We start from the raw sequence: 16,012 nt of genomic DNA, 5'->3' as shown, positions 1-16,012 counted from the left end.
GAATTCTTTTTCAGGTAGGTTGCCTATTTTGTCTTCATTTATTTGGTCATGTAAGGTTTTACCTTGCTCCTTCGTCTGTAACATACTTTTTTGTCGTTTCTTTTTTTTTTTTTTTTGATGGGTGGGGCTATATTCCTGCCTTACTGGTTGTTTGGCCTTGGGTTTCCAGCGCTGGAGTTTGCAGGCAGTTAGATAGAGCTGGGTCTAGGTGCTGAGATTAGGACATCTGGGCAGCCTCAGTCTGACTGATATTCCCTGGGGTCTGAGGTTCTCTGTTAGTCCAGCAGTTTGGACTCAGAGCTCCCAGCACAGGAGCTCAGGACTGACCTCCAGCCTGGGAACTAAGATCCTGCAAACCAGTTGCTGGGGGTTCCTCCTGTCCCCTTAGGTGTCCATGGTCCCCCACCAGTGCCTGGTAGGTGCTCTAGTTGTGCGGAGACACGAATTCTACATCCTCCTAGTCCGCCATCTTGACTCCACCCTTTGTAACAACTTTAAATGGAGTATAATCTAATGCATACAGATCAGGAAGCTGTCTTAGAGAACAGCATTCTCTGGCCCATTTCACTTCCTCCTAGATCAACAAGCAGGGTGACCACTCCGGCCCAGACCAAAGAAATCTACGACCTCACTGAAGGTGGGGGCTCAGGTCCGGGCGACCGTGAGAGGAGGGGCCAGGCCTGTCCAAGACAACCCCTCTGAAAGCCTGAGCCAAACCTGTCCTTAATGCGCTCCATACATCCCAGAGCCCTCCCTTAATGCAGGCCTCACCAAGCACATCAAAATGGGCAATTTTTATTGACTATTATTCAGATGTGAATTTTCCAGTAAGTACATCACCTAAATAAAACTTTGATATCTGACACTTCTCCCATTATTATGAAGAACAAATATCTGTGAAGCATTGAGTACATTCAGAGTCTGATGCGTCCTTAAGATATAAGATATAAATCATGTCCTTAGGAAACAATTGAGTTGGATGTGAACAGAGAAAATGAGGTTTAAAATGAGAATACCTCATTGTTAGATTATAGCACCCTCAGCTGCAACACAGAATTTCAGAGGGCTTTGAAGGGAAGCTTTTTGGAGACAGCCTCAGCCGAGAAACTAGAAGGTAATATTTCAAGGAATGACGTGAGCAAAGGTCTTTGTAGTATTCTACTTCAAAGACCCATGTAAGTGATTTTAGTTCAAGTTGAGCATATGGAATCAGAGTCTTCAATTTTTGTCCTATAGATGGATGCATGGAACTATTAAAAGCTTTGAGTAATCAGATGACTTGTATGTGCAAAGTAGTGTTCCAGGAAGGGAAATTTGGACTTAAGTGTCATAGATGGACTGAGGCAAGAAAATAATTAGCAATGAGATGCCAGGGCTTTCAAAGAAAGTGAGGATTTAGATGGTGAAACACAAGATATAATGTGGGGTCAGGAAGACTGAACAAGGAATGGGAGCATGTATGAGTAATTCTAATGGAACATGTTAGTTTCTTATTGCTGCTGCAAAAAACTACTGGAAATTTAGTGGCTTAAAACAACACAAATGTATTATCTTAGAGTTTTGGAGGTCAGAGTCCAAAATAGTTCTCACTGGGCTGATACAGAGGGTCAGCAGGGCTGTGTTTCTATGTGTAATCTCTAGAGAAGAATCTATTCTCTTGCCTTTTTCTGCTTCCACGGGCTGCCCACATCACATAGCTTGTGGCCCCTTTCTATCTTCATAACCTGCAGCCGTGGGACTTCCCTGGCCGTCCAGTGGTTAAGACTCCACGCTTCGAATGCAGGGGGTATAGGTTCAGTTCGATCCCTAGTCGGGGAACTATGATCCCACATGCCTCGAGGTCAAAAAAACATAAAACAGAAGCAATATTGTAACAAATTCAATAAAGACTCTGAAAATGGTCGACATCAAAATAACAAAAAAGATCTTTAAAAAAAATCCCCCAAAACCCTGCAGCTGCATCTTAAAATCTGTCTGACTCTCCTGCCTCCCACTTTCTATCATAAGGATTCTTGTGATTGCGTTGGGCCCACCCAGATGATTCAGGATAATCTCCCTGTCTCCAGGTCCTTAACTTAATCACATCTGCAAAGTCCCTTTTGTCATTTAAGGCAGCATAGTCATAGGTTCCAGGGATTAGGATGAGGACATCTTTGGAGGCCATTCTTTTGCCTACCACATGGAATATGACCATAATTTGCTGATTGCCTAGGATTTGGAAGAGAGGGGGAAAAGCCTGGATTGGTCATGTCAACCCTCTCAGTTTCATTTTACCTGTAAAACAGGGATGGGCAAGAGGATGGGGGTGGGATTCCCTTCCAAGCCTAACACTCTGACTAGAATGTCAGCTCCATGAGTACAGGGATTTGTGTCTGTCTTGTTCACTACTGAGTCATCTTCATTGTCTAGAACAGTGACTGGTGTATTAAAGGTGCGTATTAATTATTTGTTGAATAAATATTTGTTGCTGAATGAATGACCAAGTCAAGAGAAAGTTTGAAAAGAGCACTGGGAAGAATTTTCCACTGGCTCCTGTCTACGTTAAGTTCTTGTTTTCCTGGTGAAGTAAGGTTTTCAGCTCAGGTTACAGACGGTCTAGAATCCTGTCATTATAATAGAGACATTCTGCAGGTGGGACAGAGGGATAGCTAAGATGTGTAGAGTTTGTTGCTTTTCTCCCTGGCTTTTAGCCTCCATGCTGAGCATCCCCTGGAACTAGGAACAGGGAGATGTATAGTAGGGATTGATGTATGGCCTCAGTAAGGGTCGGGGCAGCTGCTGATTGAAGAAGAAATTGCTCGCTCTGGCAGTGATCACTTGTCCCTGAAGCGACCAGCTGTCACATTCCTCACTGATCACCCAGCGAGAGTCAAGTCTTGCCCTTTGCATTCCCAAAAGAACACTTGACCCTGTGAGGACATAATATTCATTTATGCTCTGAAAAGTGCCAGTGAAATAGAAAACAGAGAAGCTTCTTTGTGCTTTAAAAAAAAAATAGCATAAAGTATTGGTGTTTGAGAGCACTGCAGGTAGATAGCAGGTAGACAGAAGTGATTGGGCTTCTGATATGGAAGCTAAAATTTTTAGGGGCTTTGCCTCTCAGATATGAGGTCTGACAAATTCTTGCCATAAAAGCTGTCCTTGAAAACTGACATTTAAAAACCTTGTCTTGGCCTTCCCTGGTGGCGCAGTGGTTGAGAGTCTGTCTGCCGATGCCGGGGACGTGGGTTCGTGCCCCGGTCCGGGAGGATCCCACATGCCGCGGAGCGGCTGAGCCCCGTGAGCCATGGCCGCTGAGCCCGCGCGTCCGGAGCCTGTGCTCCACAATGGGAGAGGCCACAACAGTGAGAGGCCCACATACCGCAAAAAAATAAAAACCAAAAAAACCTTGTCTTGAAGAAAATTAATTTGTTTAAAGGACCAATAGATGGTAGAAGGAGGAAAGACTTTTTATCAACACAAGGAGGCCGGGGGGTGCAAGCTTTGCTAGGCTCCTTGAAATTTGGAGAATCAAAGTCTTTTTGTCTTTTACTGTCTTGTGTTACCTTGGACAAACACTATACCTTTTCTCTGATTTTTATCTGTTGTTTTTATCAGTGGTATTTTTAAAATGTCATCCAGCTAAGTATTGAGGCACATGTGAGTACCATATATATTTTCCTGATCTAATAGTCCCTTGCCTGTTTTTTAAAAAAATAATTAATTATATTTAAATAATCATCCCTTAAACAAATTAACCTCTGATATCTAAATCTATAAAATTACTAGTCAGAGAAATAATTGGTCACCGAAAAGGATGAAAAATTCTTCATTCCATGAAGTTGCCTAATGATTACTATCTTGCTCTAATGTTAGGGGAACAAAATTAAATATAGTAAAGAGCTGGTGTTCAGGGGGTACAAAGTAGGGTTTAAAGCCTGTGAACAAGACTTCTGATCAGTTTGCCAGACTGAACAGGTGCAGAACACCACCCACCTCCCCATTCTGCAAACAAGTAGAGAATAAAGTTTCACCAAAAGCGATTTTAAAAATTACAGATGAGCTCAAGAAAGGGAAATCCCCAGGTATCAGAAACAAAGAGGGGAACCCAAGGTAAGCAGCGTGAATGACCAGAGTCCAGATGGGCTTCAGAGATGTGAGATTCAGGATGGTAGGGTGAATGCCTGTGGGTAACATCTGCAGGCAGGGGTGGTGCGTCCCCTCCACAGGCACGGTGAGGGCAGGGAGGGGAAACTAAACTCCCAGGGGAAGCCTAGGTCTGTGAAGTTTCCATCCATGGAACCAGGCCTGGAAAACTTTTCAGCAACGAGGAAAGCTTGCCTCTGCCTGCAGCTGTGAGACAAAGAAGAGACACCGGTGAGCCATGAGAGCAGGGCTTGTGCCCCACAGGGTATGAAGTTCAAGTTCATGCCACCAGTGCAGTGCCAGACAAGCAGCAAGTCGCTATGCCTGACACTTCATGACTCAGGGGACATGGGGCTCCCATGGAAAACAGTCCCTGCTATGGGTGAACTTACACTCAAAACTCAGTATGTTCTAAGAGATGAAGGACAGCTGGCACTAGTATTTAAAGGATAAAAAGAAAGAGGAAGAGGGGAAGGAGGAGGAGGAGCCGGGTTTGAGAAAAGAATCAAATAGAAATTCTCGAAATGGAGAACAGTTATTGAACTACGTGAACAGTGTTGTATTGGTTGAAAATCGTCTTGCTTATAGTGCATTGACTCACACGGCTCCAGGTACAAACAGCACATCAATACATGCTTCTTTTAATACTGTATGATTATCTGAGAAGGTTTGCATAACAGTCTCTTTATCTGTTTTAATCTCTTCTTCCTTAAAATGAAGATTTAAAAATTTAACTCTTCTATCACACCATTTATTAAAGACAAATAAAAACTCAAATGTCATCATTTCTGAGAAACCTTCTCTTTTATGCATATTTGGTCTCCCTTCTGTGCTCTTAACAATCTGTGGGCGCCTATATCATCAAAGTGATCATACGTGTGCTGTAAATATGTTTATGTATCACCCATTCTTGATTCTTGAGCTCCTTCCGGGTAGCCTTTCTCCCAGTTTTTATCACTCCTTGGTACACAGTAGTCACCACAATATTTGTTGAGTAGATGAATGAATGCTTAAAATAAATTCACTAAGTTATACTGGTAGCACTATGTATTAGACCCCAGTGACCCTCAAGAGGCTCCCATCAGTTATATTCAAGTGAATGTGCCTGGCTGCAGTCCAGACGTTTTGACCTTAGACAAAAGCTTTTGTAGGCATTTTGTCATTGAGATTGGAGCATCAAGAAATCTGTTAGCCAAGAGCTAAAGAGTGTAAAATATGTACAGGATAATTGGATGATTCTGCTTTTTAAAATCAACATCTCTTTACTCTGTCGTAGGGTGGGGAGGAAATGTGTTGAGAACAGAAAACTACATCAGACAAGAATGTATTTCTCTGTCCTTGCTCTGCTATCTTGGAAGGGAATTTTTTATATCCATTTCTTTTTTTTTTTTTTTTTTTCTTTTTTGCGATATGCGGGCCTCTCACTGTTGTGGACTCTCCCGTTGCGGCCTCTCCCGTTGCGGAGCACAGGCTCCGGATGCGCAGGCCCAGCGGCCATGGCTCACGGGCCCAGCCGCTCCGCGGCATATGGGATCCTCCCAGATCGGGGCACGAACCCGTATCCCCTGCATCGGCAGGCGGACTCTCAACCACTGCGCCACCAGGGAGGCCCTATATCCATTTCTTAAAGCTAAGGGGCTAGATAGAGTGAGCTGAGAAAAAAGGATGGACCATCCACACAAAACTCAGGACTTTATATTTCTAAAGTGTAACCATTTAGAGGATAATAGCTTTTTACACTGATATTATATTGTAGAAGGAGGAAACAAGTAGAATTTTTAAGTAGTAAAGAGGAAGCAAAAGTAAGTTGCAGGTCTTTAAAAGACTAATAAGGTAATAACACAAACTTCAAGTTGGAACTAAATGGGTAAGTAAAATATACTTTTAAGTAGGAAGATGAGAAGGTTCTTAAAAGTCTTGATAAATGTCTTGTGGAAACTTTAGACATATTCCCAGAGTTTAGCTCAGTCTTCTTAAGATGCAGTTTATCTTTCAAACACCTTCTGATTTGAAATAAGGCTCAGTCTGTTTTTCAATAAAACTTCTTTCCACCAAAGTAAGTCTATTGAAGGTAAGATAATTTTCAAGTTCAGAAATTTCAAAAGAAGTTGGACAACATCCCTACATTAAGAATTATTTTTACCCTAATTGGTCCTCCTGTATTTTAAACTCTGTGACTGGCCATTGGTCCTATTTCATTTTTAGTAAAAGATCATTTAGCCCATTTGAAATATTATATTTAAAACCAATATAAAATATTCATTTAATCATATATTCTATTTGAAATGTGATATAAATTTAATGTTTATCTTTTATTCAAAAGCCATGAAAAATATTCAAGTAAAAAGTGATTGCCAATAATTTCTTTCACAGGGCAGCATGAAATCCCAGAATCAAATATAGTTTGGGACCCAAGAAGTTAGAAACATTTGAACTCTTATTAGGAAAAAAGAATGTACAAAATGATACAGAACTAGTTCAGATGCTGAGGGTTTGTTTTGATTTTGTAGCTTATTGTTATTTTAAAGCACATGTAGAAATTATTCTGTAAACACGCTTTGGTGAATTTATACCAATAATTTCAGTCAATGAAATTACCAATGTTCTCTTTTTATACCAGGTTGTTGGTGTAGCCCAGGCCATCAACAAGAAATCAGGAAATGGTGGGACATTCACTGAAAAAGATGAAAAGGTACCAAAACTTGGGCCTGGTATGATCTCAATTTAGGAAGATGCTTTCTCTTTAGAGTTGTATAGACCTCTGGAATTAGTGATTGCTGAAATTGTTGATCACAAAAACATTATGGTTTAAAATGATCCGAAACGTTCAAAAGTGTCTCTTGCCTCTGGCTAAATCAGTGCTGACCTGAGTTGTGGAGTAGTTGTGGTCTTCAGGCAACAGAACCCCGTCCCCACTATGGCACCAGGCCTCCCCCGGGGCTATGTGCATGTTGCGGCCATCCGGAGGGTGATACGGTGTTCTAACTCTCTCATTTACCTTTCATCACTGCTATCACGAAATTCAACATTACGTAAAATCCCTAAAGCACTGCTCCAAGTTCAGGGCTCCAGGTCAGCTTAAAATTAGAATTGCCTCCTGGTGAAGCAAATGCAGAATGTTTTATAAGCTTTGCACGCAGACGGTGGGGCGCCAAGGTGTGAATTCAGGCTGAATGATGTGAATTTAGCTTCAGAAAGAGTGGCAGTCAGCATTATTTTATTACCCTTCTCGTCCAACTCTGAAGGAGTACATTCTTCACACCACATCGACATGCTTTCCTTTTAAGGACAGAAGCCCTTAAACCTGTTTATAACTTCATTCTGTCAATAGGTTTTATTATTTCTCTTCTTGAATATGCAATTATATGTATATCATGGAGCCCACTGAGTTCTTCCTATTGAAGCCCATTGCTATTTCTGTCACTCCCCTGAAAATTAGTAGGAGCTTTTGGAAGACATTCCAACAAGACAGAGTTATTTTTGTCTCATGTTGTAGGCTGTGTTGGCACTAGTGTTGGTCCCTGTGTCTTAATTGCTTCCGAACATAGCAAGTACCTTTTTAAATCAGTCTAATAGACATCTAGTCTCCTATTCTGTTAATGACATCTGAGGATATTTGGCGGGGAACATGGTTCTAGATTGGCTATTTATTCCGTTATTTGTTTATAGTCCATTAATGTAAAACCCTCTTGAAAGATTTGCATTCTTAGGCTGTGTCATCTCTTGGCAAAATAAATCCATGATTGTGAATAAAGTATGCCATGTAAAGATTTCCTTTCATCAATAATTAGTATAATTGTGAGCATATCACCTTAGTATAGTATAATGAGGGTGATATATCATCTTTAAAATGATATATTTAAACTAATACTAACTTTGCAATTTAGTATGGGACTGTTATTGCCAATATTCTCCTAACAAGATTATGAGCTTTCAGTTTGCCCCAGTAATAAGTTACAGGCTATTTTTATAGTCTTAACTTAAACCCAAGTCTTAATATCATTTAGAGACTACACCAAATTTTGCATAGAGTGAATTTCAGTTTCACATGGTGTAAAGAGATCTGTGTCTCCTCTCTTTCTCTTTGCTAATTTCCAACTACTGTATGACTTTAGGAGACTGTGCTAACAGTTGTCATCTACTGGTTGTACCATTTAGCTAACACTTGTTTTGTATCAGTTCCTAATTTTATGCAGAATAAACATCTACACTGTTGGTTTCCAAATATTTATTTGAACTGTAAATATTTTTGAATGTTGTTTGTGTTTCAAGCAATATAACAAGACAGGTTATTGACACTTCTTATTTGGCTGTTGTCTTGCATGTTTTCTAGGACTTTGCTGCTTACTTGGCATTTTGTGGAATTGTTCTTCATAATGCTCAACTCTATGAGACTTCACTGCTGGAGAACAAGAGAAATCAGGCAAGTCTGATTACTAAAGAGAGAGTGTAGAAATTCTTTCTTAAAAAATGGTTAAATTGTTATCCAAGTTTTATATATATATATATATATATATATATATTATTAGAAATCCAAACTGTGCAGATTCAATTTCTAAATATTTTAACTGTTTCTTCTAATAGTTATTTTTTCCATTTTGTATTTTCCATGAGCTGTTGCTTTATCACTGTTAACAGATGAAGATTTATTTAACTTATACCACCCTTTACTTTGCCATTATGGTACCAGTATTTTTATGTCACTGTTTAAAGTTATTGGATGAGCTGTGCATGTAATATTAAGAGTTTTAGTTCTTATTCTATCAATTAGAGACATCATCTCTTTTTTTTTCAGAATATGCTTCTGTATTTTATTATTCATATTAAAACAAAAGATACAAAATGTGAAAATTATTGTAGAGAACTTCTAGAAGCATGGGAATAAGCTCAGGAAACACTGTAGAACACTGATAGAGACATCATCTCTTAGTTCATGCTTTATAAAATGATGATCTTAGCATCCCTCATCTCTCCTTCCCAATTACTACTCCTTACCTCTGCTTTTCTTATCTGGACTTTTTCATTTGTATTGCCCACATTGATAACATATATATAGATGGTCCTCAACTTACACTGGTTAAACTTACAATTTTCCGACTTTACGATGGTGTGAAAGCTATACACATTCAGTAGAAACCATACTTCGAGTTTTTAGTATTGATTTTTTCCTGGGATAGTGATATATGTCATGGCACTCTCTCATGATGCTGGGCAGTGGCAATAGCCAGAGCTCCCAGCAGCCACACCATCACGAGGGTAAACAACCAATACACTTAAAACCATTCTGTCCCCACACAACTATTCTGGTTTTAACTTTCAGTACAGTATTCAATAAATTACATGAGATATTCAACACTTTATTATAAAATAGGCTTTGTGTTAGATGATTTTGCCCAACTGTAGGCTAATATAAGTGTTCTGAGTATGTTTAAGGTAGGCTGGGCTAAGCTGTGATGTTCAGTAGGTTGGGTGTATTAAACAGATTTTCAAATTTAAATATTTTCAACTGAACAATGGATTTATCAAGATGTAACCCCGTCGTAAATCGAGGAAGATCTGGTATTGTGCTACAACCATGCTTGACTTTTCTAAAGCTTTGTCTAGGTTAATTCTAAAGTTGCAGTTTAAAATAAAGGGTTTATAAGTACCGTGATGTAAATGTTGTTCTTACTAATTATGTAAATGTTGTTGTTCATATTACCTTTGTTATATAACTTAGTTTTTCTTGTTATTTCTGAAATCTCTTCTTTTTTCCTTGAACTGTTTGCTCTAGTGTAGCCTCATGTTGTTGGTCCCCCTCCCCCTGCAAACTCTCCATTATTTAGGCATTCTCTTGAGTTCTTTTTCATGGAGAATCCTCAAATTGAGGTTCTCTCTCTTTCTTCTTTCAAGCAAAACTATTTTTCCCCATGCCTGCTGCAGAGGGGTCATCATAGAACTTTCCTTCAATGCTTTCTTAGAAAGACTCCACTGGTTATCCACTGGATCCCAGAACTCTTTTTTTCTCAGTTTACTCCCTTGTTCTAGTGTAGCACATTCTCAGTTAACTACTTGAGAACCGGTATTGGTGAGGTAAGCTCTCTGAGTCCTTGCATGTATGAAAATATCTATTGTACCATCCTACCAATTTGGCTGGGTATAAAATTCTGCACTGAAAAATTAGTTTCTCAGAATTTAAAGTTAGTACTGTCTTCTACTAGCATTCATATTGTTCTGATGCTTGGTGCTTTTTTTTTTCTATAAGCTTTTTGGATTACTTATTTATTGTTGCTTTTGTAACTGAATTTCACCATATGATGCTTTTTTTCATTCATCATGCTGGTACCTGGTCATTCCTTTCAGTCTGGAGACTTAAGCCCTTGGGTTTTATGTAATTCTTTTTCATTATCTCTTTGATAATTCATCTCCCCCACCCTTTAATTTCTCTGCTTAGAACTTATGTTAATAAGACTGTGGACCTTCCGTGGACTTCAACTTCAGCATCTTCCTGACGTCTCCCTGCTCCATTTTTGCCACCCATTAATCCAGTCCTCATTTTTACAAACATACTTGTGATTCTTGTCACTTCTCTCCTGCAATCCATCACAGTCCAAACTGCTTGAAAAGAAGATAGGGCTTTTGAGGTTCTTTCTTCACTTACCTCTGCAATTTCATCTCCCTAGTTCTCCTCTTTACACTCTATATTCTCATAAAACTTGATCAAAACTTGCAAAATGCTACTTTCTCTCAATTCAGTTCTTTTTGATTGAGATATTTTCCTTCCCCACTTCACCTGAACAATTCCTGCTCATCTTTCAGGCCTCAGCAAGGATAATATCACCTCCGATAAATTTTCTATAATACCCTTTCTCCCCCGCTCCTTGCACAAATACTTTGTGAGACTAGATGAAATCCTGTGTAAGTAAAGAAAAGAGAAATTATCAGGAAGAACACAAAAGGAACTCTTAAATCTTTGTTTATTTTGGACAATATTTGCTGTGCTCTGTGAAAATGTTGGCAATGTTGATAAATGTTGATCTCAGAAATTTGGATCACCAAAAACAACAGTGTATTTTATGTATCAGACACTGTTCAAAGTGCTTTATAAATGTTAACTTATTTAGTCCTCACAACAGCTCCATGATTTTGGTACTATTATTATCCCCATTTTCAAGAAACTTGCCCTAGATCACAAAGCTAGCAGGAGGGGAAGCTGGGATTAAAAACGGTTGGCTTTGGCTTCAGAGTCTGTGATCGTAACCAGTGTATTAATTGTACTAACAATCAACAGGGAAATTTTGTTAGTAAGCAGAGACTTATGTATTTAACACTTGAATGGCAACTTGGTTGTAACTTGTTAGATTATATGTAAACAACTTACAACCCATATAAATCATTGTATTGCTTTAATAATTACAAACAATTACTAATAGTAAGCTCATAATTTTTTTGTCTAGGTGCTGCTTGACCTTGCTAGCCTAATTTTTGAAGAACAACAATCATTAGAAGTAATTCTAAAGAAAGTAGCTGCCACTATTATCTCTTTCATGCAGGTGCAGAAATGCACCATTTTCATAGTGGATGAAGATTGCTCCGTGAGTACAGAGTATGACTTTTTTATTTTTAGAAAGACAAAAATTTATATTCCTTAAAACTCTGCTTTAAACCTCAGGTTGGCCTCAGAACTCTCTCTCAAATCCAACTGAATATGGTTGTTTATGTAAAGCCAATCCAAGTGTGAGCTGTTCTGGTTGAAAAGGGGTAGAGGTGAGGTTGGAGGATGCCTTCAGTGCACCCTTTCACCTGTTGACCCTCCACTAAATATTACAGTTACCATTGGTAATGTCAGTGTGTTGCTTTTGTCAATGGCTACACTACCTTGATGGAGAAATACATTGTCACTACAGTGTGCAGACCTTTTTTGGTTGAGAATAGTTGTGCTCTCTTGCTATGAACAGGTAGACCACCTTCTGAATGGGTTGGCTATAAAAATTTCTTTTTACCAGCGATTATGTAGAAACCAAAAGGCATGGCCCAATGGAGGCAATGCTACTAAAGGTACCTATTAGTCCCAAATTCTTTACCCACCGTGGAAAGCCACTAAACTGTTCTGGTTGGTAGATCTCAAGCCATTGATTTGTAATGTAAAGAGACAGGATGTGTGTGGAAAGATGGAGTGTTCTCATACAGTGCTGGTTACTTCTAGACAGGCCAACTGAGTTTGCTGTTAGCATCAGGGTCTTTAGCCCAAGGTTGTTTTCTTTTATGCAGTTTCTTTTCCTTCTCAACCAATGAACCACTGTTTTTGGTATATTTCTTTTTGATGTAGTTGTTTGTTTCCTTTTTCATTTAGGCCCTGAGAACAGGCTCTTCATTGGTGGGTTAGGAAAAAGAATGGGAATTCTCAAGTGTATAACGTCAATTACAGTCCACATATGATATCTGAATTGATGGTTTTTTGGGAAGTAGAATAATAAAAGATATTTAAAACTTATATTTTAAATTTTTAATTATTTTATTAGATAGTAAGACCGTACTATGTGATGCAACATTATCTGAATCATCGTGTGTGTGTGTGTGTGTAATTCTCATTAATAGGAAATCAAATAAGAATTCACTATGCTATGAGATAGTATTCTCATGGACATTACTTAATATTTTCAATCAGTTATAAACTCCTTAATATAGAGATAATTACAAGATTGTAACTATCCTTTTAAAGTTCAGGTCAGAACTCTTTAAGGCAGTATGTCAATTTATCAATTTTGCTCTGTGACCTGCTCTTTGGCATTTAATTTTTGAAAGTTATACATAAGGGCACTCCGTTTTTTTTAGACAATTTAAATGTCACTTTAATTAACATTCAACTCATCCAGTTAACCCCTATCATGGCAGCAACTGACTGGTATCAGTGTTGCTTTAAAATATAGCTCAGCAGTATGCCCATTAATATTTTTGCTCGCTTTTTAATGACTTAATTTGGTGGGTGTAGCAATTAAGTGACTAGATGTTCATTTAGACTGTAATTATTTTTTGATTAAAAATATTTCAACGCATGAGCAAAAATCCAAATGTGAACAGGAAAAGAAATGTACTCAGTTCTTCTGTCCCCAAATTAAACTGATATCATTGTTTTATTTGTGTTTCCTTCTAATTTTTTATTCAGTTGTAAATATAGTATGGGTTCAGATGTGTATTTTGCTTTTTAATTTCACTTCAAAAATACTTCTATGTTGTTAAAATCTTCATAATTTAATGATCTCATAAAATATTACTGAATTAGGTGTCTTTTCAAAAAGACCCAACAGGGCCTCCCTGGTGGCGCAGTGGTTAAGAGTCCGCCTGCTGATGCAGGGGATACGGGTTCGTGCCCCGGTCCGGGAGGATCCCATATGCCGCGGAGCGGCTGGGCCCGTGAGCCATGGCCGCTGGGCCTGCGCATCCGGAGCCTGTGCTCCGCAACGGGAGAGGCCACAACAGTGAGAGGCCCGCATACCGCAAAAAGAAAAAAAAAAAAAAAAAGACCCAACAATAGCAATCAATGTATGCATAAAAGCTAAAACTTGAGGATTTTGAAAGAATATAGAGAAAGTTTGAAGCTTTGAAGTATTAACAGCTGGCAGAAGAACAAAAACTCAGATAAGCATTTTTGCAAGTCAGTATCAGAAACAACAGCAGCATGTTCTAAGTAATAGGAGGTAGACTTGAGGATGTCGTGAGCACTTAGGTTAGTTTTTTCTGAAAAAGTGAAAAGAAATTGCGAGGATTGGTGCCTTCAGTCAGTTCCACAGGCTCATATGTCTGTATTTAGATAGTTTTCATTACATTCTCAAACTTATTTCTCAGTCTGTGTCGTTGCTCTGTTTTCAGGATTCTTTTTCTAGTGTGTTTCACATGGAGTGTGAAGAATTAGAAAAATCATCAGATACTTTAACAAGGTAAGAAAACTTAATTATCTGTCTGTCTTTATCACAAGTATGTAATTCTGGCTACATAGTTATTTCACGACCTATTTAATTTAAGACATAGAAGCTACAGCTGCTTTTTTCCTCCCACAAATAATTTCATTTGTGAAAATACTTTTTTGATGTTATATGTCCAGGGTTTTTTCCACTACATTTGACATGTTGGAGAATTCTTTCATAGAGTGAATTGTGTCACAATTAGTATAGGCCTGGGTACAGTGTGTTTTGTGAACTGACTCATTTAAGACCCACAAGTAGTATATTTCAATTATATTTTTTCATTGCATATTAGAACCTCACTGGAAATTTGACAGGCTTCTGAACACATTTTTTTCTATGAGTCTATTCTGCTTTGGAATCAGCCATAGGATTTAACTAACACCAGAAGGAAGCCTGTGATCTCAGTCACACCAATACATGTACCCTATGGCTAGAATCAGACCAGATCTCTGTTGTCGTTCATTTCTTTTTCATGTTTTTTTTTTTAATTTTAAAATTAGTATTCATTTTTTGGTTGTTTTTAACTGGTACGCAGAAACAATAGAAAGTATTAACATATCAAGGTTATACTTGTTACTAGCCCAATTGTATATTTGCTTTCTGAAGAATTTTAAAAAGGATTTAGAGTAAATTACCAAGTGTTCTTGTCATATTTCCTTTTGCGCCCTTAGCAAAACAGTGGTGGTTTTTGCTTAAGCAATAAGATAGTCTAAGGAATATAAGTCTGCTAGGGTAAAGCGTCAGGAACTCTTGGGCATAATGCTGGTTTTATCACATTATTCCTTATTCATTTGTTTCAAATTATTTCACTCCCTAAAATAATTTGTGTCAATTTATATTACTCCTAATTATTGATATTATAACTTAAAAGCCTCATATGATCATGGAAATAGAACATTATTTTAGCTTTACTATTTGACATTAAAGTTCCAGATTTTTTACTCTTCAGTTGACTTATCAGAGAATTATTTCATGTAGGTGAATGATGCCACAGTTAGTAATGTCCTCAGTAACCAAGCTCCTTGGTGGTGATACTTTAAAAATAACCTCTGTGCAAACCTAAACTATAGAACATTCTATAAGATAACTGGCCTGGTCTCTTCAAAAAGTCAATGTCATTGAATAAAATGGAGGCAAGGACTGTTCTCAGACCTAACAGCCAAATGCAGTATGTGAACCTTGATTAAATCCTGGTTAAAAACAAATAGCTATCAAAGACATTTGTTAGGACAGTTGGAAATCTGAATATGGACTGGATACTAGGTGTTGGTAGGGAATTATTGGTACCTTTTCTTTGGAATTAGGAAGATATTGTGGTTAGTAGGAGAATGTTCTTATTTTTAGGAGATTCAGGCTGGTGTATTTAAGGATGAAGCGTTATGATGTCTGCACCTTAGTTTAAAATGGTCTGCCAGGGCGGGGGTGGGGGTGATAAATTAGAAGGTCGAGACTAACATATACATGCTACTAAATATAAAGTAGATAACCAGCAAGGATCTACTGCATAACACAGGGGCCTATACTCAATATTTTGTCATAAACTATAAGGGAAAAGAATCTGAAAAAGGGAAAAGAATCAGTTATACATATATATGTATATGTATAACTGAATCACTGTGCTGTACACTGTGCTGAAACCAACATGACATTTAAATCAACTATACTTCAATTAAAAATTCCCAACAAAAAATAAAATAAAATATGGTTCAGCCAAAAATAAATAAGTAAATATATCTAAATTTATGTACTTAAACAAATAAATGTTTGCACATACATATATAGATATAGCAAATATGGCAAAACATTAAAAATTGTTGAATCTAGGAATAGGATATTCATTTTACTTTCAACTTTCTTATGTATTTCAAAAGTTCATCATAAAAAATTGGAAGAAAATGTTTGTGATAAAAACTTGGAAACAAAGTAAAATGAAAATCATCTCT

The 16,012-nt window shown here is 37.9% G+C and overlaps 1 protein-coding gene across 4 annotated transcripts in view; it reads left to right on the top strand.

Annotated features, from left to right (window-relative positions):
- Positions 1–16,012, top strand: part of PDE5A (phosphodiesterase 5A) — a 140,812-nt gene that overhangs the window by 52,609 nt on the left and 72,191 nt on the right. For all 4 annotated transcript variants that reach the window (XM_060105484.1, XM_060105455.1, XM_060105475.1 and 1 more), the window contains exons 4-7: positions 6,746–6,817; positions 8,459–8,548; positions 11,562–11,699; positions 13,975–14,042. In XM_060105484.1, the coding sequence (XP_059961467.1) occupies positions 6,746–6,817; positions 8,459–8,548; positions 11,562–11,699; positions 13,975–14,042 (368 nt within the window). The remainder of the gene's footprint in view (positions 1–6,745; positions 6,818–8,458; positions 8,549–11,561; positions 11,700–13,974; positions 14,043–16,012) is intronic.

This window comes from Mesoplodon densirostris, chromosome 1 (assembly GCF_025265405.1).
Source record: "Mesoplodon densirostris isolate mMesDen1 chromosome 1, mMesDen1 primary haplotype, whole genome shotgun sequence".
Taxonomy (NCBI): domain Eukaryota; kingdom Metazoa; phylum Chordata; class Mammalia; order Artiodactyla; family Ziphiidae; genus Mesoplodon; species Mesoplodon densirostris.
The sequence above is the reverse complement of the archived record's forward strand: the minus strand, read 5'-3'. Positions and strand labels throughout refer to the sequence as shown.